Consider the following 25,552-nt stretch of genomic DNA (forward strand, 5'->3'; position numbering starts at 1 on the left):
AAGTGTTTTACTCAGTTTGGCCTTCCCAAGTCCGTACAGTCTGATCAAGGATCAAATTTCATGTCTGGAATTGTCCAGCAAATTATGTACGAATTAGGCATTCAACAATTCAAATCTTCTGCCCATGACCCTGAGAGCCAAGGGGCATTAGAAAGATTCAATCAGACTCTGAAAAGTGTGATTCGATCATATTGTTTTAATACAGGTAAAGATTGGGATGAAGGCATTCATTTACTATTGTTTGCTGTTAGGGAATCAGTTCAAGAATCTTTAGGCTTCAGTCCCTTTGAACTGGTTTTTGGACACACTGTGCGTGGGCCATTGAAGTTATTGAAGGTAAAACTTTTTTGCAATGAAGATTCTGAAATTAATCTTCTTGATTATGTTTCTAAATTTAAATACAAGTTGTCAAAGGCTTGTGAGGTCGCAAGAGCAAATCTGCACTCTACTGAATCCAAAATGAAATTAAGATATGATAAAAGCTCGAAGGAAAGTAGCTTTCAGCCTGGTGATAGAGTCCTGGCTCTCTTGCCAGTACCACAAAATCCTCTTCAGGCCAAGTATTATGGTCACTACACAGGTGACAGGAAAATAAATGATTTTAATTACATCATAAATACTCCTGGGAGGCGTAAACAAAATCAACTCTGTCACATTAACATGCGAAAGGGTATATTGAAAGAGACAGCCAAGTTAAACATGCAATTAATTTAGTTGTACCTGTCCCACTCAGTGAAGATTAAAGTGAAGGAATATCATCAGATTCTGACATTGGAGTGACAAATCTTCGGAATTCAGAAATTATGAGAGATCTGGACCAGAAACTTTCACATTTGCAAGAGCAAGAAAGAAATGAACTTAAACATTTATTATTTGAATATGAGCACTTATTTCCAGATGTTCCTACAAGGACAAACAACACTTTCCATGACGTTGAAATTGTAAATTCCAAACCTGTCAAACAACACCCGTACAGGATGAACCCCCTCAAACAGGAATAGCTGAAAAAGGAAATACAATATTTTCTGGAGAATGATTTTATAGAGCACCGTAAAAGTGACTGGAGTTCACCATGCATACCTGTTCCAAAACCAGATAAAACTTTCCGTATGTGTACTGATTATAGGAAGGTGAATAGTGTGACAAAAACAGATTCATTCCCATTACCAAGAATCGATGACTGAATTGATAAGATCTAACGGAAAGAGCAAAGAAAATTTCGGCATTCGTGACTCCAGGTGGAATTTACCAATATAAAGTAATGCCGTTTGGGATGAAAGGGTCGCCAAGTACATTTCAAAACCTCATGAATGTGATTACCTCTGGTCTAGATAACTGTGATGCTTACATCGATGATGTCATCATCTACAACGACACCTGGAAAGAACATTTAGCAACAATTCGGAAATTCTTTGACAGACTCACAGATGCATGTTTGACAAATGATTTATCTAAAATTGAGTTCTGCCGTGCTAGTGTTACATTTCTGGGACACATCGTGGGACATGAACAAGTTAAACCTATAGATGCTAAGGTCAAGGCTATCTCTGAATTTCCCGTGCCTGTTAATAAAAACCAACGTTAAAATGTTTGCAACGTGTGATTAGGTGGGACATTAAGCTACATGCGACATGATGCCCTATTGCTACACATCACTATAAACTACCACACTGCAGTCAACGTTGCGATATGACTGAAAATTTGTTTAAGCTAGGTTAAAAATCCTAATCAAGCACACACACACACACACACACACACACACATTTGTTCACCTCTTTCTTCTTCTCCTCACCGTGTTTACTTTCTCCTCCTCTTTCTCTCTTCTCATTGTATGTACCATTCATATATCACAATTACACAATATTTCTATCCGGGGTTAAATCTTGAGACATATATATATATATATATATATATATATATATATATATATATATATATATATATATATATATATATATATATATATATATATATATATATATATAATTGATAGATTCGATTGAAATACTGATAAAGAAATGTCTGCATTATTAGTTTGTCCAAGTATCGCTACAGGAAGTAATTTATGTCTGCGTAATAAGTCGATATTAATGAAAAGATTTGGCTGTTCTTTACATGAACCAAAATAATATTGAATACAAATTCAATCAGAATTAGCAGAATTCACGCCAGTCAAATTTTGTTGTCGTGTATGTGTTTATTGCCATAAAATTAACGCAAGCTGAATCGCAAAATGAAATGTTTACTCAATATGAATTGGTAGGCGACATTCGAGCGGTTTAAATATTTAATTAATTTTTTTTTTTTTTTGCTTTATATATTTGCTGATGTCATTTCGTGGCAGTAACGAGTTTCTCATTATAATCGTTCCTCTCTCATATTTACACACATATACCATATTTGTTCCGTTATAACACGTATCTAACATACAAATGCGTAGACCCAGATCTGTTGTAAAATAGGTGGCACCAGATCGGGATCTATGCTGCTAGTTTGACTCGTGGCTTTGAAGCGACATTTGTTAACTCTGATATGCCAACATGTGTGACGGCAGATCTGGTCTGGAAACCTTGAAGCTCTTGTGACTAAAGCTAAACCGAAAACTGTATATCAGCCAATCACAACTGATATTACAGTGTGCTTTTGAAGGGTGGTTTCCGATTGGTTGATAGTGAAACCGGACTCTCAAGCTCAGGTAAGAGTTTTGAGACTTGTAGGCCTGGGTCAATGCTGTTGCAGTTAAGTGAGGATTATATTCGGGTATTAATGGTATGCGTTAAGTTAATTATGTTCGCACTTCTTGACACCTGCATCAATATCGGCAGATAATTTCTTTCTATATTAAGAAAACATAAGTATTTCTATATCACAAGTCAACAATGAGTGTACGATTGTCGTCAAAGCACGATAGATTTTGGTTGGTATATATTGTTCGTGGTTCAAGACACGCATGAAAGTTCTTTTCAGATATTTATCGATTTTGTACCCTTCTTAATTATTAGCTTGGTGTATGTATTTATGTATATCTATATGCATGCATGTATGTATGTATGTATGTATGTATGTATGTATGTATGTATGTATGTATGTATGTATGTATGAATGCATGACAGACTATGGCTAGAGGTTCTGACAACATTTTTACAAACCTATATCGTAAGATTCACATGATTACATAAAAAAATCTTTATTTATAGGACTACATAAATACTCTTTATGTGATTACAGACATACTTTGTCTGATTCATGTCGTTACATCATACTCTTTTCGGTTCACGTGACTACATACATACTTTATATGATTCATGTCGTTACATCATACTCTTTTCGGTTCACGTGACTACATACATACTTTGTATGATTCATGTGACTACAGACATAGTTTGTATGATTCATGTGATTACATGCATACTTTGTATGATTCGTGTTACTACATACATACTTTGTATGATTCACGTTACTACATATATACTTTGTATGATTCATGTGACCACAGACATACTTTGTATGATTCACGTGACTACATGCATACTTTGTATGATTCATGTGACTACATACATACTTTCTATGATTCATGTGATTACATAAATGCTCTGTATCATTCATGTGACCACATACATACTATATACATATTTTGTATGAGTCATGTGATTACGTAAATACTCTGTATTTTTCACGTGACTACATACATACTACATAAATACTCTGCATGATTCATGCGACTACATACATAATATATACATATTTTGTATAATTCATGTGATTACATAAATACTCTGTATGATCCATGTGATTTTATACATAGTTTGTATGATTTATATGATTACACAAATTATTACTTCAGCATAACAGTGAATGAAGCATAAACAGCGAGGAATATATACATGATATTGTACTTCTACAATTAAAAATGTAATATGAAAATTTGGAAATAACGTGCATTACAGAATGTAGTCAATTTTATACCCCAACCCACGTAAACAGTTCTGCTGTTTAAATACAATCATGCTATCCCAGCAGTCTAAGGAAGAACCAGGATGGGATATCAAACACAAACGTTTCTACCAGCTTTGATGCAAGTTTGGCAATTTTTTAAACGCATTTGTTGGCAAGTTTCAATTCAGACAATGCACGAAGTATCCAGCATGTGACATGAACCCTTATTCAATGTCCTTTTTTTACACATCGCATTCGCCAACAGTTTGTTACATTAGCTGGAAGTCTGTTATATTCGCCAACAGTATGTCATATTAGCCAACAGTTTAGCCAACAGTATGTTATATTAGCTAACAGTTTGTTACATTAGCTGGAAGTCTGTTATATTCGCCAACATTATGTTATATTTAGCCAACAGTTGGTTTCATGAGCTGGAAGTCTGTTATATTCGCCGACAGTATGTCATATTAGCCAACAGTTTGTTACAATAGCCAACAGTTTGTTACATTAGCCAACAGTTTGTTACATTAGCTGGAAGTCTGTTATATTCGCCAACAGTATGTCATATTAGCCAACAGTTTGTTACATCAGCTGGAAGTCTGTTATATTCACCAACAGTATGTTAAATTTAGCCAACAGTTGGTTACATGAGCTGGAAGTCTGTTAGATTCGCCAACAGTATATCATATTAGTCAACAGTTTGTTACATTAGCCAACATTTTGTTACATTAGCTGACTCATGTTATATTCGCCGACAGTATGTCATATTAGGCAACAGTTTGTTACATTAGCCAACAGTGTGTTACACTACCTGACAGTTTTTTTATATTAGCCAACAGTCTGTTACATTACTGACAGTTTGTTACATTAGCTGACAATTTGTTACATTACCCAACAGTTTGTTACATTAGCTGAAAGTCTGTTGCTATGGTTCACAATGTCAACACATGCTTGTGAAAATAAGGACATCTGTAGCAAACAAACCACATATCTGCAGGTACTTGGTAAGTACTTTGGTCATAGTCTCAACAAAACCTTGCACTGAAACGATGTAACTAAAATGTATACATGTGCTATCCCGGTTTTGGCGTTGGCTGCGTGCCCTGACACAATCATCTTTCTTTTTCTTTTTTCTTTAAAATTTATTTATTTCTTTATTTATTTATTTATTTCTTGCTAACTTTCTGTCTGAAAAGTTAACTTTTGTCTGAAGTTACTCAAACATCCACATTGCTTTTGGATGTAAATGTCGATGTAGACAACTATGTAACGAATCCCATAGATAATGTCTTACCGGATAGCTTCGCAATTTGTCTTTTTCTTGTATACCTCATGGTCAAGAATAGCATACATTCCAAGAAGAGACAAGACTTTATTACATTCGGGATGTAAAGTTTACAACATGTGAGGTATATACGAAAAAGAACATGAATATAGCGTGTGATGTTATTACATGAATATAGCGTGTGATGTTATTACATGAATATAGCGTGTGATGTTATTACATGAATATAGCGTGTGATGTTATTACATAATGCTTAAAAGAGATTTGGAAAACACAATTTAAAAGCCTGGCAATATTTGTAAAGAGTCGTATGGTACTTATATTCCATTATATGTATGAATGTAGATCATGGAAGTGAAAAGTAGTGTAAATTTAAGTCTCTCATCATGCAATTGTCAACATGACCGAAGATAGTGATATTCATCCACCATTTCTTGAGACTGACGGTGTGCAATATCTTACGGTAGAACGTTAGCCGATCTATCAGTTTCAACGGAAAACCTATGATTTGCAGTTCTAAACTTAAATAAGTTTTTAGACATAGTTTTAAATAACCTGTGATTAAGACCTTTTGATGACGTATTGATGTTGGGTGCCCAAGCTGGTATGTATTGATCTTTGAGTCGTTGTTATACATAGTTTGTTAACCATTCCACTAACAAAAAGTTCAATCCTACATACGGAGCTTAACACAAGTGGTGCTTTTAGCTGTTAATTCGTAAGAGATTTTCACAGGAGTCATGCGCAACAGATGCTATAGAGCTTTTAAAGGCAGAGACGTATACATATCAACCTTATCAGAGTCTTAAAAAGTACGGTATGATGAAATATAAAGTATGATCGAGTCTCGTAGCCGTTGTTCCAAAGGACATCTTATGGATATTTAGAAAATGCAATATATAACAGGAAACAAACCATCTAGAGCTTTTAACTATGTAGGATGGCGTTGTATAAACAATTGCAGAAAATTTCTACCTGAGCTTTGTTTTCTACTTGCCACACTTGTATATAAATTCTTCAGGTCTCACTGGATAGTTTAGTATTTTGACGCTCCCCTGTTTTTAAGGTAGAGGGCATGAAGCTAATGAGCCGGAGTTTTGCGTTTATAAGTTCACACATAAACCACATCTGCATTTTGGTTTACATTTACTTTCAGTCTGACGTGCAAACAGAGTTGTTTGTTTGGTAACTAGGTTTGACATTTAGCCTAGCACAGGAAAATCAAATGCACCACTTTGGCTTTAAATGAACAGCCATCGTGGTTTTTGGTGTTTACGTTTGTTTGCTACCGATGCCATATCTCAAATTCAACAGTGAATTTCATCCATACAAAGGGCTCAGGATTGTTTGTTTTCAGTCACCTTGTCAGGGAAAATATTTAAAATAGAAGTTAACTCAGTTAAAGAGGGGTTATTGTTATGTTGGTTCAGTGTAAAATCGTTCACTGTACCCGAAATCAACCTGAAGACCCTAATTAATATCTGACCAGAATGACTTTCGGCAAAAATCGTTGGTTATTTGCAACTCTCCTGTACGGTTGTTCTCTTTTAACGCAACTCTCTTAGTCCAGTGAAAATTGACCCCAAACCTGTCCAGTGAGATGTAAAGTTAAGCCATCAAAATAAGCGGCAAGAATATTGTCGAATTAGAGTCCAGGACTATCGAATGTGAATTACTAGTGAATTATTGGTAAAGATGTTCATGGTGAAACAATTAAGAATCCACTATTTTGACCGCAGTGCAGAAATAGGTGTTTTATTTGATGTTATCTACGGGCTCTCTGCCTACAAGATCTCCAATTTTCTACCTAATTAAATGTTTACATTTTATGGTCCCTAAAATACGGTACAATCGCTATGTCCGTGGACTCAAAATATATCATAGAATGCTTTCCTTATTGGAACTAGACATTTTATCTAAAACGTAAATTACTACCAGGACACGAATGAACGTGAGCACATATAACTTAAGTCACCGTATCAATCATGATTATTGTGTACATTCGCTTCCTCCATTTACACAATACTCATGAATTTTAAGGAACCAATTATTTCACGTACTGCAAAGAGGCGCATTGCGAACTTTAACACGGTTATCTCACGATGTAATAGGTATAAGCACCAAACAACAAATACGTGACACCTGCACATATTTCGAAGAAAAAGTAAAACAATTACGACAAAATTTTCAGCTTTGAAATTTAAACCCGTTTTGTAGGGTACAAAAGTGTTATCTTTTAAACAGCACATCGGGAACGTAAGTGATTTTCATTGCAATTATCAATGAAAACAATATATATATATATATATATATATATATATATATATATATATATATATATATATATATATATATATATATATCAGATTCATTAAGAAATCAGCTATCCTCGTGATGAGTCTGTATTTCTACTTAAAATCTTGATGGAAAGTTCGCTTAGGGTGTTCAGTGTTCCGTTTTAGTTATCTTGCTTGATACCCACCCCACCCACACCCCATGTTGTGCTGGGAATATAAAGACCTGATGCACCCTCCTGCACATTGTAAGATGCAACAAACGAGAACAAGACATGCGGCTGCTCAGTGGTTTGCATGCAGTGGTTAGATTCCTACCATAAGATTAGAGAAAACTGGCCATCGTATTTTGTCCTTGGGCAGGGCACTTTACTGCTACTGCCTCGGCACTGAATAACCTACTTGTGTTGCTGTGCCGTCGGACATCAAGACAAACCAAATCCGATTGCTAACAGTCATTGAATTTATTAAATTCGCTATGCACACGATAAAATAAGTACAACCCCTTCCCTTCTGCGCATCGAATCAATTATTGTAATATATCTGTACAAGGATCAAAATATCTTTCCATCGAACATGGATGGTCGAAGACTTGGAAGAACTGGAAACTACTACCACGAACCATCACAAAGTTTATATCTAACTTCATTTACTAGAACTACCATCTCTCGAACCGAATCTTACGTGATCCCTTTAACAAGCAACTATCACGGTTTATAAGTTGAATTGCTTTTAATATGTCAATGAAAACCACAATTCTTTCGTTGTTGTAAGAAGTCATGAAATGACAGAAAAGGTCAACGATACTCGTCGTACATAATTTTGTATTCACATACCAAAACTACATTTATGCAGAAGTATTCTTTTAAAGCTGTTTGACATATACTGTACAATATGCCTTGAAATACAATTTATGGAAGTATTGGCCCTTGCTATTTGGCATACACTCTATGCAATATGCCATGAAATACAATTTATGAAAGCATTCCTCACCTGCTATTTGGCATAAGCTCTTTTCAAATATATAATGAAATACATAATATGAGTAACTATTCTTTCCATGCTATTAGGTATACATTCTGTACTATATTTCATGAAATGCATTTATATGTAATTATTCTTTCCATATTATCTGGTATACACCCCGTACAATATTTCATGAAATACATTATGTGTAAGTATTCTTTTCATACTATCTGGTATACACCCTGTACAACATTTCATAAAATACATTTATGTGTAAGAATTCTTTCCACATTATTTGGTATACACCCTGTAAAACATTTAATAAAATACATTATTTGTAAATATTCTTTCCATACTACCTGGTATACGCCCTGTACAATATTTCATGAAATACATTATGTGTAAGTATTCTTTCCATACTGCCTGGTATACATCCTGCAAAATATTTCAGAAAAAAACGAGTTTAAGTATTCTTCACGTGCTATTTAGCACACGCCATGTGCAATATCTTCTAAGTACAATATCTCTATTATTCAGACCAGACTATTTCCATATACCCGGTGCAGTACTTCATGAAATAAAATGTCCATTGAAAATTTATATTATCTTGAAATGGAGGACTTGTATATATATGTACATGAGTTGAACACCCGGGCCAGCCATGCTTCCAGCAGATAAATAAAACTCTGTTCACGGTATTCCATTAAATCATACAGTCTGAACACTTAAATCTCACGACGTCAATGAATTCGGACTGTTGAAATGTTCATACTCAACTCGAAATAAACGCTGCAATTCATTTAAACAGCACAGCGTTGTGGAAAAAATGCAATAGTTGCTATATCTAACTCGGTCCTTGATGCTACTTCACTATTTTAAAGTATAATGTGAAGAAAACGTTTGTCAGTTTTAAGTGTAATTTCGTCTTTGACCAACTGCATTTATCGACAAGAACTATTAAATATTTGTAAAAGTCCATTACTGTGTTTTGTTAGGAGTTAGAAGTTTCAATGATCTTTGTAGACCGAGCTGATTCAGGGGAGGGGGTGACAGGGACGGACTGGTCACTGACCTCCATCCAAACTTCACACTTCTCTATTGAATTTAATTTTGTCGTTGTCTCGATGGCGAGAACATCATGGTCTTTGTCATCATAGTTCACGATCTCTATCGTCTCAAGGGCTGTCTCGGGTTTTCCGCCAATTCCACGTTTCTTCATTTTTAACTCAGAATAATTTGTGTCTGTAATGTCACCTTCAAGTCGTACGGTGGACTTTTTAAACGAGTCAGAGAATGTCAGATGCTTTTTAACTGCAGATTTCTCAGATCTTTTTTCCTTATTCTTGTCCTTTCCTTTGCTTTTATCGTCCGCTTCTCTCGTCTGACCGCTTCTAGATTTCCCACTTTTTGCGCTTCTTCTGGCCCCTGGACCGTCTTCCATGGCTTGTTGCATGGCTATTCGCCCCTCAGGCGACAAACCTAACGAAAACTTCACCCTGCATCTCTTTTCTAGAATCCGTCTCATTTCCCACAATGATTCGGTTGGAAGATTATAGCCCACCAAGGATTCGTGAATAAAGCGTTCATCGTCTTGCCCTGACATGATCGTTTTCTTTCGTAAATTTCAGTCACACAAATATTTCATTTCAGATGAAGTCTTCGCAAATGGATGCCCAAATTACGATCTTCATACGTCAAATAATCCTCTTCCGTCGATTATCTCGGCTATATTCTGAAAGGAGAGAAAGAAAGTTTGAATGTGCTATAACGCAATAATGAAACTGTATAAATAAATCAATGCATGTATTTCCCTTTACAAACAAGTCTTTCGTTATGTAGTATTTTCAATAAAATCATGTTGATAAATTTATCTTCAATACAAAATATGTTGATGAAATTGACGAGTACATCGATGTCTAAAAATCTGAAATATTCAGCTGCCTAATTTCACATCTCAGCTAAAGCTAAATAAAATAAATTGTTTCTGCTAAGCGATATGGAACGTCCATGACTTACAGCAGTTGGTTTCCTCAGATCGATACACTATTGCTGTATGATAATGATATAGGATCTCTCATGCCTGATCAGGTGAAAGAAACCTCTGCACTTAATACTTTATGAACCCAATGTATTGAGGACTTTTCTGACATATTAAATTAACATTTATCCGCCCTCGTTTCTTACATAAATTCTCTGTGTGAGGCAAACAAAGTGCATCAAGTAAACATATGTCAAGAATCCCTCCCATACAAAAATCATTTTCACGAAGTTTTCACAGCTTGTAGACCCCATGCTTAGGTAGAAAATACCGTTTCTAATCCCGGCGTAAAATTGCAAATTAATTATATGCTAGTATGTGTTCCATAAAGACTCTACAGTCAGAAACCGAATTGCTTGTGTTTACTCTGACCCAAATTAATCATAAAAGTTGGTATGCTTCCCCTTTCTCCAATAGAACAGAATGCCTTCATTGGATCAGTATACGAAACCACCGACAAAGATATTTTATGTCTGGTAAAAATCCGTCATAGAAATTTTATGAGGGGTAAAGTACCGATAAAGACATTTCATGCAAGGTAATATTTATTTGAAGGTATATAATATTTCTTCAATATATCACAAAGTTATGTTCGAGCATTCAGGGTTCATGCGACATAATAATAGTGTACGTCAGCCCGTTCTACTTTTAGGTGCACATGTGATGTATTTTAATAGCCTGTGCATTTCTGAAACATGAACGTGATCAGGTGAAATAATGTAACAGCTTTTCCAAAATAGTCCCTGAAATCACAAGTGTTTAAATTTTATTAAATATTTATGTTCTAAATGGTTATATTTTAGCCAGACAAAAATGTATAAACCGAATACTCGCGAGGGAATAAGTAATAAAAGTAAGTGAAACAATATTAGAAAAACAGGATTCCTTTTGTTAATATATCATTAAATTTTCTGGTGTAAAAATAAATTATTTCTTGAAACATTTCTTTTCTGATAACGTTAAAATGTCTTGACAAAAATGAAATTTTCTCAATATAATTTTATTACCTTCAAACATTTCTGTAAACATTTCTTTTCTGATAACTTTAAAATGTCTTAATTAAAGATGAAATTTTCTCAATATTAATTTATTACCTTCAAATGTTGTCTAAAGTAGAGGTTTACGAACGTAACTGGTGTGTGCTAATTATATATATATATATATATATATATATATATATATATATATATATATATATATATATATATATATATATATATATATATATATATATATATATATCTCAACCGCATCCTGTTGATACCTATCTATCGATTGTTATCAAATATAAAATACATGCATGCATTATGTAATGTCTCCACTTCTTTCGTCTGTTTGTTTTAAAATCATCACTACAACTCACAACTGGTATTGTTAAGTTAACTTTCTCACTAAATACTTATATCCTTATTATTTTATCACTTCTCGAGTCTTAAACGACATTGATCAAATATCTTATTGTAGATTTATCAGTCTGATGTGGCCTTAGAAACGCTTAATACATATATGGATAACACACTCTAAAATTACTTATCCGATTCAATAAGCGTCATGGTAATCGCGCGCGCACGTGTGTGTGTGTGTGTATTTTCGTGTGTCTTGTGTCTGTGTGTGTGTCTTGTGTGCGAGAGAGAATCTTTAAAATAAAATATCTGACCATTTTCATCTAGAGACAATCACTGCATTCCATAATGCAATAATGTCTGGTAACAATACAGTCAGTATGCTATATTATGATTAATGAAGTCCTATTATGATTAACGAAGTCCTATTATGATTAATGAAGTCCTATTAATGATTAATGAAGTCCCTCATATCGCCAGAAATCATCAAATGAGCCATATAGACCCCCCCCCCACATCCTCAGCCTTCCTCCTGTCACACCTTAAGAAGTTTAGTAGGACAAATTGGTAAAATAAACAACATTTACCCTGATCGCATAATGTGCCGACAAATTAGGGTCTATTTGGAGTTGGACGCGATTTATACGAGAGTATAAAAGATAGAATCAAGGACACGGGTTGAAGTAGGTGAATAATTAAGTTTTCATTTTATTTTTGTTTTCTTACAATTATGATACATAAATTTAAGCTGTCTCATAATGAACTACACAGTCCTTAGATCGGAACAGTTTAGCTTCAGCGTATGTCTACTACGCATGCCATTCGGTGATTCTATCAAAAACTGATAACTTAATTTCGTCATACCAGACATGTGTTCTTTCATGCATTACTACAGTAAGTTCCCGGTATATTTCCTTAATTTTTCTGCATTTTTGATGAAATCCAGAACATGATTTCAAAGTTTAGATACACCATTACAGTTTTACTTGTGCTAGATAATAACTTACACACACACACACACACACACACACACACACACACACACACACTTGTTGTTTTTTAAATCAGTAAACGCATGTGGCATTTTCTGGAAATAGTCACATTTAAATTAAATAATTTTTCATGCAAGTGAACTTTCTGGATCCGTCCAATCACACCTGTTCAGTTTGTGATACAAGGCAAAAGATAAGAGATGAACCTACATAAATATTTTGTATTTTCTGTTTGGATTGAATGCTGCCTTTGATTGAATGCAAGCATCGTTTTTCACTGGTCAGTAAGTCGCCAGGAAAAATTAGAGAAAAGCTGCAGCGACATTTGATTGTCTCAGTGTAGTGACAGCACAAAGTAGACAGAATGAAGAGCTTGGATAGCATACTGGTAACGCGCTCGTTTCGTCTTTGCATGTTACAGCTTCCTAAACATGTATAAGTACTTGTCCGTGTTATCATGTTTCCGTTATTTCATTAACTAATCCATACAAATTTCTGAGTCGTCAAGTGTAGATACATTACTAATTAGAACATGTTTAAAATAAATGTTAATCAAATATCATATAAACTGTGACTAATAATGAAACATTCTTCGAGAGCATTGGAAAAAATCGCATGGCTACAAAAGGTTGTGACGTGGTTTACGGTTCATAACGATAATTCTGACTGACCCAAGAAAGATTTGAAATTTGGTCACTACTGAAAAAGATATCATTGAAATGTTATATTTTCCAAATATCCGATAATAAATTGTATTGTACGTACCTTTTCGATCCCTGAAAGATGTAACATACACTCAAGTAACACTCGCAGACACAAAATGCGGAAATCTACAGCTTTATATCACAAACCCTTAGCAATATTTAGCATGTATGGCGGTATGTAAGCTGTATGATAACAAAACCAGACATTTATTACTAAACTGTTCCCTTACAATGAAGTGAGTTTTCCAGATCCGCCGGTAAACATTGTTGAAGAGTATCGATACCACGAAATAAACTAAGCAATAGTATGACTTGACAGAAAGAGAAAACAGTCCATAGACTTCAAATTAACTTCTACAAGTCAATGAGTTACCGTACGTATCCATATTAAAGTTCTCATGTTTCTGTAAGCTGGTGCATATAACTGCAATATTTAGTACATGACATAACTAAATACAAATACAAATATGTGCCTAAGACAACGTAAGCAATTCAACTTCATTTATTTCACCACATATTTCTTATCAAACTGTAGACGGGTTGTATTTTATTATTACGGACGGAGAAACCTGGTCTAGTTCTGAAAAGCAAGGTCAATGTGCTAAGCGTTTTTATTGTTTAAGGTGCTATGGGAAAGTAACTCTAGAAGCTAAAAGAAAGAACACGTGCATTATTAAATACGTAAGTTAAATGTTAGATCTTCAGAGCACGTTTGTCAATCATTTTTCTTTATTTGAATCCCCGTATTTACATGATTGGATTAAGTTGATTTAAACTAGGTAAAAATTTTAAATATCTGTATAAGAATGAACCTAAAGTAGTATATTATGTTAGATCCACCCTCCTTTCCAAATGTTTTTTAATGACTTTCCATTCAATACATATTTTCACACACCTCATTTCACCTTCTAAACTGTTTATTTGATAGACCGCTGGCTGACTTTTTGTTTGCGTCAAACGTCTGAAAAGTACTTGACTTTTACTGACAGCCCATCTCTTTGTAGCCAGGTTGTTAAAAAGACCCCTTACACATTTTGTTTAGTGTATGAACACTTAACGTAGATTAGTGCATTCTCATGTTTTTTTTTTTTTTTTTTATTTAATTATTTTCCTTCAGTAAGCGCGAGAAAATGATGGCCGGTGTGTGAAAGCGGCATTTTTTTTTAAAGATCAAATTCGATAACTGCACTCTGTCTGTGACCCCACAAGGTGATGGCGTGTGTGTGTGTGTGTGTGTGTGATATTTGCAAACTTTTGAAAGACAAGAAAGAAATAAGAAGCATTCATGTAAAAAACGAGGCATTCGGTTATGACAACTACCAGTATCTGTCTATAATATTTCTCATAGTATTCAATTTTCCCAATTCCATTATGTGTTTGACAATACAAAGAGGAGAGGGGAAAATACTGTTTTCTTTTTTTAAAAAAACATATCAAAATACATTATAACATTTTCGACTTTTTCGTATCATAAACAGAAGAATAAAAAAACATTGCAAAACCATGCAGGTCAGTACTGATAACACAATGACAGAAAACGTCTGGACAAAAACGTCTGGACAAAAGGACAATACGGTATTTTGTTCCAAATAATGCTCAAAGGTAACAATTGTGCAAAAATATTAATACAATTTTTAGAATCTTTACAGTACTCTTCCACAGTTGTTTTACGACAACAATGTTAAATTCTTAATGTGCGTGACTACAATACTAACATCCAAAACCGAATACATACCTCATTTTTGAAAGGTATTCATTTTTGGGCATAGAAAAGTCTAAATCATGGGTGTTATGTAACACGAATCGGCTCTGTCTACTGGAATAATGGCTGTTTTATTATTCGTGTTTTTTATACCAGTAATTTGCACCGAGCCTCATAAAAGGTCGAGTTCTTCGCCTCTGTTTGGATGGTACGAAATGTTAAGGAAATGTTCACACCCCATTCAAGTCGAAACGACAGTGGAGATTACGGACATAATTTATGTAAATACTGTTTGCAATATATTAATAGGCGTCTTTTGGTGTTGAATAAGACTACAATCAGAGGGCCCTACTTTATCAGGTAGAGTGACAGTTGCTAACGGAAAAAGTGAGAGAGAACGAGGCATCTATTATTAAATGAAATTAAAATTTTACCTGTGTGCATGTCGAAACACAGATTGTAGATCAAGGCAGAGGTCACATTTAACCAAAGAGGAACTTGCATTTAGCGCTTTTCCGCAGGCCCGGCCCTAGAACAAGCCGAACGAGGCAACCTCCTTGGGCCCCGCGCTTTCAGGCAATGCATTTTTTTTTTACTTGGGGCCCCGCGCTCATCGCTTGCTGCCTTGGGCCCCCCACATCCTAGGACCGGGCCTGCGTTTCATCTTAGTAGTATTAGTAGTAATGTGTTTTCATGTTTTATGACACAACACAAGTTTATATCGTGCTGAGGGATGTAGTTTAAAAATGTACATTGATCAAGGACACCGCGAGATTGTCTATCCGAGTTGATCTAATGATTCATCGAGACGAGCAAAAATCTGCACAATTTTTCATGATTAATCGATTTATTCAGTTGATCTACGTACACGGGATCCATAGATGTAAAACAACGCATCTCTGAAAATCTCCAAAAAATGTTTCCAAACCGTTATCCTACATTACCTAGTGGTTTGTACGTAGAGTCTAGTCTTTTTCTGGCGTCCGTTAATCGTAACATTGCTTTTATACTATGCAAAACAATGGGAACCCTTTAACCGACAATGATCTTCATCCGACATTAAATGACATTTGTGTCAGATAAACGAGATATGACTGTATATGATAACTAATGTTTAAAGCCAATGAATTGTTAGGCAGTCACTGTCTGTCTGCAATATACATTACTTTGCTCGATTTATACCGTGGCATAGTAGATTAAAGAAAATGACATATTTATTTTAATATACTGTCCAAAAAGATGCACCATCCCTCAGCCACCTTCCACAGGTGCATTGGGTGGTATAAATTAATGTTAGACAGTTTTATGCAGTAAGGATCTGATCTGACAGGTTTTTATGAAAACACGACAAACAACGGTCCCCATTCCCATCTCTGTGCCAGAAATAAGTCTTAAGTATAATTTTTATTTTTTATATAATATAAAACTGGTTAACAATTATATATACAATTATCATCACCTCTTGGCGCCACAAAAAGATGTCATATAATGCGTTATATATATATATATATACCTTTACAGACTACCTTATTGGATTTTTTAACCATAACATTTCAACGAATCACATTAATAATAATAATACTAATACTAATACTAATAATAATAATCGATAACCATGAGCATTTTTAAGGGGTTTGTGGATCTGCAGGAATTTCCCCAATACCACTGGTGGCGAGGGTTTAAAAGTAAACAAGAAAATGAACAGGTCCACAAAGATCACTCACAGATTTCCGTTGTTTCAAGTTTGTATCACCAACATTGTATGAGGAGTAACGGAATATCTTGTACGTACACACAAATGGAGATAAATTCAAAAGGATCGATGTAATGACACAGACCACTTGGCGAAGAAAAATGAAAGAGGAATAACTTCAAATTCCCCACACTCGTAAGTTTTAGGTTCAAAGTCAACATGGTCGGAATAGCTACAATTGCTACGTTGTTTAAGTGCCCTATGTTTGATCATTATTCCACACGAGTGTAACACATGATCTATCCCTAATATCGACCCCACAACCGATGTATCGTGTTACGGAAAATCAAAGGGTGCCAATGATTTTTCTCCACTAACTTATTTGATCTTTCAGCTTGAACGTACCCCTTTAACAACAGAAACGACATGTATCCATTGTTTCGCAATATTGGCACACTTGAAAACACAATCATATATTCAAACAATCAATGCAGGTAATAAATTTATTTGAATATCGTGTTATAAAGTATGTTTTAGGTACTGCAAAATGATATATTTACTGTATAGATCCGCGGTTGAGTCGGATATAACCGCAAGTAACATAGATTATGCTTTGTTCCATAGATTACGCTTCATAGACCCAGCTTTGGCTACGCATTATGCGACGTTAGATCTGGATCTATGTATTTTTAATTGGATCCGAATTTTACTTTAGTACAAGGCCTGAAATAGTCCGTAAATAGTTGAATAGAAAATGTTAGCTTACCTTGTGCAACTGCATAAAGTGCTGTTGAAAAAAGGATATTACATAATGGAAAGCTAGGTAAATTTAAATATCATCGAATAAACAAAATTTAGTGTAAGGAAATAATTGCTTGAAATTAAAAATATTGGAAGGAATTGGTTTGTTTCACATGATGATAATTATTTAGAGAGATGGGAGTGGGCGGGAGGGGAGGAGGTTAGCCCCTTTTCTCCATCCCAAGATTATCACGAAACAATTGGAACGATTTCTAGAGGAAGTTTTCTTTATGGTTACATGGTTAAAAGCATGCAATAGAAACGTTTAAAATGCAGGATCTTTCGGAGATCTTTGCCCCAAGGGCTTAAAACAAGGATTCTGTTCCTCAGACCTACTGTCTACTTGTTTACGCACCTCGCCACCCCATCCCTCACAAAAATCGATACTTAACGATATGTCTGGATCAGTGTTTTTAACTTTTGTTCTTCTCCTTTTGTGATAAAATTACTTTCTCACCTGTACTAATTCTCTGAAATGCAATTAAGGTATCCGTGAATGGACTGCACTATTTCATTCGATGTTTTCCGATTAACTTCATGGAAAGACACGACAATGTGTATACCCGATCGTGAATACGTTGAGTGCAATAACAATACATATTGATGAGAGAGGTATACTAGGCGCGTTTATGTACATGCACGGGTCTCTATATTCAAGTAACGTATATTAAGATGTTATCTTAGTAATATGTCAAATGTTTCATGATGTAATGACATTCAATAAATCTGCCAGAGCATTGTTGCACGGCGTCATTTCACATAGGACCTTCTCATATGGTATAACGGTACCAATTGCGCAAGTCCAGGTGGGCGGAGCTTAAGGTGTATGGAACATTGTATTCAGAATTAAAGAACAAAACTAGCTGTGATTGGTGCATTATGTAAGACTTGTACTTTCTGTTTGGCTTAAAAAAAAGTTGAGCCTCTTGGCAACATGTGAGTTTGTGTTAATTTCTATCTAGATCATATTTTGTATTTTTTATGATTTTTTTAAAATATGGTACACATGACTGAAAATGTGCTTGTTGTGACTAGATAACTCTTACCCCTGTCTAGTTCCAGTAGAGTTATCTCTCTTAAATGCAATGGAGTACCTGGTTATGTCATTGTCAAATTGACAATCTAGCATTGTTCTATATGACAGCGTGTGACATGCATGCCCAAGTAGGACAGAAAGTATATTTATTTCACAAAACATTAGCATTGAGGTATATGGAAAAACAATTGGTACCGTGATACCTAAAGGAAAGAATAGCCTCACAGTGTTTCCATAGAAACGCATACATGTGGGCGGCATTTATGAACTATACTAGTTTGATGTAGGAAAACAAATGTATGCTGAACACTTTTGGTCAAATATTGAAAGTTCTTTAAGAATAAAATGTATGAAATCTTTAGAAAATAGCACAAGATGGCTTTGGATGGGGACTTTTGATAACTATAGCTATGATAGATATAGACTTGTGTTACCTGATGCCTTTATGTATGTGCTGTTACCTCCTAGATTGGAATGCATGCAACAAAATAAGTTATGTAAACATAATATAGTTGATTTTGGCCAAATATTGGCTATTGTACCTGCAAAAGATGAAAAATCATGTGTACAAAAACAACTATCTTGTTCTTGTAAGGCATGCCATAAACCAGGATAGAGAACATTCTAAGTACACTTGTAGATAGATCACTTGTACCATGTGGGATGTTCTGGCATGAGTAATTTTTAGGTAATTTATTAAGGATTTGGTATTCCTTCCCATTTTGATTTGAATTGTCCTGCTCTAATTGTCCCTTTTTTTTTTTACACTCTCCTGCTTTGAAATTGTTCATGTAGTTAGTTCAGTTCTCTTGCATTCCCTTTTGTTGAAGTAGCAGTGAATACCAACAAACAAGAACAGTTTCCTTAAGTCAGCATTTCCCATTGGCACTTGTATAAGCCCAATTATAATCTACTATTGACTTTCAATTAATCCTATTTCTTTCTGTCAAGCTGCTCCTGTGGAATTTCCATGTTTGGTCCAACATTACAGAATGATAACCATTTTAGTCACACAGTGCGTATTCATTCCATTCAAATCCACACTGTTCTTGAAACTTTGCATCCCATTGCAAGAATCCAAATTGGCATGAGATGATATCTGCATGGTTATGGAAGGCTTCACTCTACATGCCGGCATTGTAGAAAATATGAACTATGTGATATGAAAGAGCTGCGTCATCTTAGAAATTAAAATTACATGACTCTTGAGGTCTCCACTAAACATAGGAGTCTAAATGTTAGGTTCTCACTTTGTCAGTAATGTATTTTGAGATAATTTAATTGCAATGAAGTTAATACAGGTTGTTGATGAACTCATCTATATTACATGGATAATGTATTCAAGGTTACCACACCTTATGTATATCATTCAGTTATCTCCCTTACACAAGTCATAACATTTCAAGGAAATAAAATCTCACATTTTCAGTGACTGATTATGAAAATAAAGAGAAGATTTGTGAAGTATTATAATAGCCCTCAATCTTGATGCAAATGTAAGTAGAAGCAATTTGATAATTTCTCACAGTAAAGTTTACAAGTTTAAAAACTGATAAGGTATGTTCTGCTTGGCTCTGAGATAAGTTTCTCTCTATCTTATGCCAATTATTATTAAATTCTTATGTAGAAGAAATATACTTTATATGTATCTATATTATCTAAATTATTCACCCTTTTATATTAGATGGAAATGAACACAACTTCACTTGAAATTTGGGTCCTGTAAGGGATGTTATAGCACAGTTGCCTTTGGGCTGTCCTTGGACCTGTTGGGCCCTGCCCCATATATTTGTCCAAGGTAAGGTCATCAAACTTTCACTTCTCATTTTTCGCATTGCTGATTTTGCCACCTTTAATTCCTTTATCATAAGCTACCTCTCCCTTTTAGATAAACACTTTCCTCCTGTTTTTAACTCCATTTGATGTGCTATACTTAGTGTTTATATTTGGCATTTTTCTGTATTTTATTCCCCTAATTTCACCTCCCAATCCAAACATAACCACTTAGAAGCTGCGATTTACTATATTTGGTGACTGACTGGCTTATTGAAATAATTTTATTCACATTACAAAGGAGGAAAGCTTACTATTTGTGTTACAAAGAGGATGGGTAGGTGGACCTTTGTGTGAGGACTGGTGGTTAGTGACCTCTTGTATCTGTAGATAGTGTAAAGTGGTCAAAGCTTATACTTTATAATAAGATTGGGTCATGTCCACCTGTCTCTGATGTTAAGTTCTGCACCTACCAAACAAATATAAATTCCTTTCTTTTAGGTGAATTGTACATTTTGAAGTAGGACAGGTGCATACTATTTGGTACATTGACCTTTGACCTAGTTATTACATAATATGATATAATGTGATTTATCCCATATCACCTATGTGAAGTTCAATAATTGCTGATATGAATAAGATACAACTCATAGTTGAAAGAATTCATTTTATTTCAAAAGATGATTTTGATGGTGAAGCAAAAGTATGAAAACAATAGTTCAAACAGCTCAATGACATTTCTATACACATTCATATAAGACATAGGTTAGTACCTCATCAAATTGTTTTTCACAAGTGAGACTAAGTATATTTGTTACTTATACAGTCCCGAACTATTTCACAGATTATTGGAAAAATTAAGGTTTGCTATAGGTATAACGGTACCAATTGCGCAAGTCCAGGTGGGCGGAGCTTAAGGTGTATGGAACATTGTATTCAGAATTAAAGAACAAAACTAGCTGTGATTGGTGCATTATGTAAGACTTGTACTTTCTGTTTGGCTTAAAAAAAAGTTGAGCCTCTTGGCAACATGTGAGTTTGTGTTAATTTCTATCTAGATCATATTTTGTATTTTTTATGATTTTTTTAAAATATGGTACACATGACTGAAAATGTGCTTGTTGTGACTAGATAACTCTTACCCCTGTCTAGTTCCAGTAGAGTTATCTCTCTTAAATGCAATGGAGTACCTGGTTATGTCATTGTCAAATTGACAATCTAGCATTGTTCTATATGACAGCGTGTGACATGCATGCCCAAGTAGGACAGAAAGTATATTTATTTCACAAAACATTAGCATTGAGGTATATGGAAAAACAATTGGTACCGTGATACCATATGCTTGTAAATTCATACCTGAGCGCATTCAAAGAGTATAATGAGCTTTCTTCCAATGTACAGTTCCAGCTTTAGTACCACTGCTAAGAAATTATGCTATCTGGATAGACAGCAAATATTATTGGATCCAGTGGAAGAAGCACACACACACACACACACACACACACACACATTATATATATATATATATATATATATATATATATATATATATATATATATATATATATATATATATATATATATATATATATATATATATATATATATATATATAAGTAAGCATACAAACGACATGAAATGTTTATGTTTAGACGCGCGGTCTACGTTACGGAGGGAAAGATAGGTCGATAATCCTGTTTGCTTCACTTAGACGTGAAGTGTACTTCTAAATACTGCGGACTTTATAAACATGTCAACGTTCTGTAGAACAGGGGTCAAATGAAATTGTGGATTGTTTCGTTTGGTGTTTTACTCCATAGCAGCACAAGTGGGTTATTTGGTTCAGAGGCTATTGGAATAAAGTGCCTTACCCAATATCAGACCATCGTTGTCTCCTGAGCTGATCTGGTGGCATGGCTCAAACGGTTCCCCTTGAATCGCGAGCCAGGCAAGCTCGCCAATGAGCCACCAAAACTCCTGCCAAATAAATGGGAACTGAAAGAAGTTTGATAAAAGCCTCGCTCAAGAACTTACGTTGTGCAGTCCTATTTTCTCTCAGTATTTTTGTTATAAATTTAAATTAAAAAATCACTTATTTTTTAACATAGCTGTACAAAATGTGATGATATTTATTCACTAAAAACAATGTCTTCCCAGAAGCCACCATCTTCGCTAGCCAACGTTCCCATATTATAACATTATTTACACCTTGGCGGACCGAGCAGATAATTTAGTGCTTTGTCCTAGCGACACCTATTGGAATTCATGACTTTCCCCCCTTAGTAATGTAATGCCAACTAACCAATAGCGTTTAACACCGGTGCATTGTATATCGGCTGAAACTAGTGGAGGCAATTGACTTCAGAAGGATACTTTGTAAGTTTAACATAGAAAGTATGACTACGTTCAATAAGGAAGCCATTACATGTGTTTATGAGTGAAAGGTATTTGTATAAACAAAGACTGGCAGTGGAAAATTGATTATTTGTCAGTTCATTCAAATTGTGGGCTCCTCTTTTCTCGATAATGTAGGAACATTATTCAAATTTGAACAACTTAATTTTGTTGCCGCATCCTCTGAAATTCAGCTACCCAAAGCACATCAATATCTGCTCGATACGCCAAGGTGTAGATAGGAGTATCATATCGGAACATTGGCTAGCCAAGATGAGAGGCCACAACAAAACAAAAGATACCTCGACTATATACAGTGCATTCCCATTACCTAGTCAGCCGTCAAATTCCAGTTAAGGATGGTGAAAAGGACAGTCGAGAAAGGAAATACAAAGAATTCGCGATATGCGGAAGGTCATCTTGTATGTAATCGCCTAGATTGTCTTAGGAAAGAAGAGACATGACGTCTGCCACGTTTGCTCAGTCCCAGCTATAGAGTCATATATAAGCTATAATTTACCTGTCTTGGGAATATTACCGAGGCCTTGTGTTTGATTTCTAAACATTGCCGTGGAGACAGTGTTGAACTCTTACGCTAGGTTACCATTACCAGCCAGAGACCGGAAACTTGAGTTGGCCAAGGGGACCAGTCGTATCACTTAACAAAGGCTTGCCATTATCACACCTCTGTTAAATGTTAATTCAGTGTTCAAAAGGATGTCCACCAGGTGAACGAGGCGTGTTCGCATCCGTCCCCACATTGACATACAGCGAGAAGGACATTGTCCTCTAAGTTTGATTGGATCGGTCCACAGCGATATCCAATTAAAAATTGAGACAAAGAACGTGATTACAATTCAGACCCTAACGATACCTCCCGAATCGTAAAGAGTAATTTAGTACTCGCGTAGAAGGATTGCTGATCAATAGGGTTTACTCCGAGAAAAGAAGCCACTCGTAATCTGGCGGCAGAACTTAGAGGCAGATTCTACGGAAAGACAAAGCTTCGAAAACGCCAGTAAGCTGTCTGCTCGATTTATGTAGCATATCACGGCATCATAATTGTAATTACTAGGATATAGAATTACCTTTGTAATGTTTCATTTACATGCGTATTTGAGAAATGGGCTTGCGCCTTACGTATAGAATTATGCAGATTATTAGATTGTGGTCAGAATTAATTTTGCAATTCGCTACTAGGTTACTTCGTAGTAAACCAATGCATGTATTAATGCGTTATGATATAATTTATGTAAGTATGTAAGATTAGTTACTGTGGACCTATGCATATATTTGAGCATGGATATTTTAATATTTGCATACATTGTATGAGTTGTAAGGTAAAGAAATGCGTCTGATTTTTGTGATATTGTTTAGTAAAACGGGATTAGGAATATGTACTGATGTGACAAAATTTATTGATGTATGTATACGAAGTAATTGATACCGTCCTGTATTATGACGTTTGTTTTACCATACAAGAACGTATGGGTATCTCAATGTGAATGAATGCGTGACCAAAGACATTTAATAGCCATTATCTGATGATAGGCTGTGTGTAGTATGAGATGTGAGGGCTAAGGAAAAAGAGTTACCGTCCTTGTGTTCTCAAAGGAAGCTTTTTAGGGACAGAGAACTTCCGATTCCATTAAGTCTCAAGTCTGTAAGAGTTGGAGACGGAATTGACACTAGCCGAAACAGTCGAAGACAACAGAAGTGCAGTCGTGGAGGAGAAAGTGGAGGAGGAACTGAAGGAGTCTAGAGAAAGTCGAGGAGGAGAAGGAATTTGGAGATAGGTCGGAAAGGAAGAGAGAAAGGATACAACAGATGAGTAGAAATACAAGGCCAGGTTGAAATCATTAACCCATTCAATGCAGAAACACAAAATGAACTCAGAGGGGGAAGTTAACTGCATTATGTTGACAGCTTTACTGCGTATCTACGAGCATCTTGCTAGTCTGACGGTACTAATTATATGGAAGAATGGGAACCAATCTAGAATCTGGTAAGATATAGTCGAGTATTTATGGGTTTGGCTAACCAGAATAGGTTGATAATGCAAGTTTGATCTTAGTAAAAGAATGTTTTGAGAGCTTATCCTAGTTGTAACTGAAACAACAGAGACAATGTTTTATTGATGAAAGTTCAGTCCTTATACAAATTTGATGCTTGCAACATTCGTTTCTGAAATTGTCACCTGAAAATCGGTTCGAAATTGACAACCCGTGTAGAATAAAAAGCTGCCGCGGACATATGGTTTTCTCTATTTATTAGCTTGCATTAATATCATGGTGCTTCCATATGTTTACTATTGGATTTATATGGATTCACTATGGAAACTTAGTACCGTGAGTCCAGTAAAGTAGACGAGTCTATCGCTTTAATGTTCTATTAACGACATGTGCTATACTGGAATGGATTGGATTCCACACAGGGTAATAGTAACTTCAAGAAGTAGGAAAAACTTAAATGTTGTCATTGAAATGTATATTAGGTGTTATCTACGACGACGGTGTTATTGTTAGCAAAGTTTTAGCTACTTGTGACACTGTCATAGGTATTGGATACTGACACCGGGAAGGCTTTATACGTATG

At 35.1% G+C, this 25,552-nt stretch overlaps 1 protein-coding gene across 6 annotated transcripts in view; it reads right to left on the minus strand.

Annotated features, from left to right (window-relative positions):
• Nucleotides 1–8,325: 8,325 nt before the first annotated feature.
• The window catches only part of LOC149798135 (NF-kappa-B inhibitor alpha-like), a 46,971-nt gene continuing 29,744 nt past the window's right edge, over nucleotides 8,326–25,552 (minus strand). Inside the window, exons 1-2 of one of the 6 annotated variants that reach the window (XM_089963237.1) lie at nucleotides 18,212–18,320; nucleotides 8,326–10,213 (exon numbers count right to left, since the gene is read on the minus strand). In XM_089963237.1, coding sequence (XP_089819363.1) covers nucleotides 9,473–10,084 — 612 coding nt within the window. In that variant the 5' untranslated portion in view covers nucleotides 10,085–10,213; nucleotides 18,212–18,320 and the 3' untranslated portion in view covers nucleotides 8,326–9,472. Of the gene's footprint in view, nucleotides 10,214–10,497; nucleotides 10,587–13,619; nucleotides 13,956–16,984; nucleotides 17,134–18,211; nucleotides 18,321–25,552 lie in introns of those variants that run through there. The other 5 variants (XM_089963234.1, XM_089963236.1, XM_089963233.1 and 2 more) reach the window with 5 other exon arrangements.

The sequence above is a fragment of the Sinohyriopsis cumingii genome, chromosome 6 (genome assembly GCF_028554795.1).
Source record: "Sinohyriopsis cumingii isolate HCF-2022 chromosome 6, ASM2855479v2, whole genome shotgun sequence".
Classification (NCBI taxonomy): Eukaryota; Metazoa; Mollusca; class Bivalvia; order Unionida; family Unionidae; genus Sinohyriopsis; species Sinohyriopsis cumingii.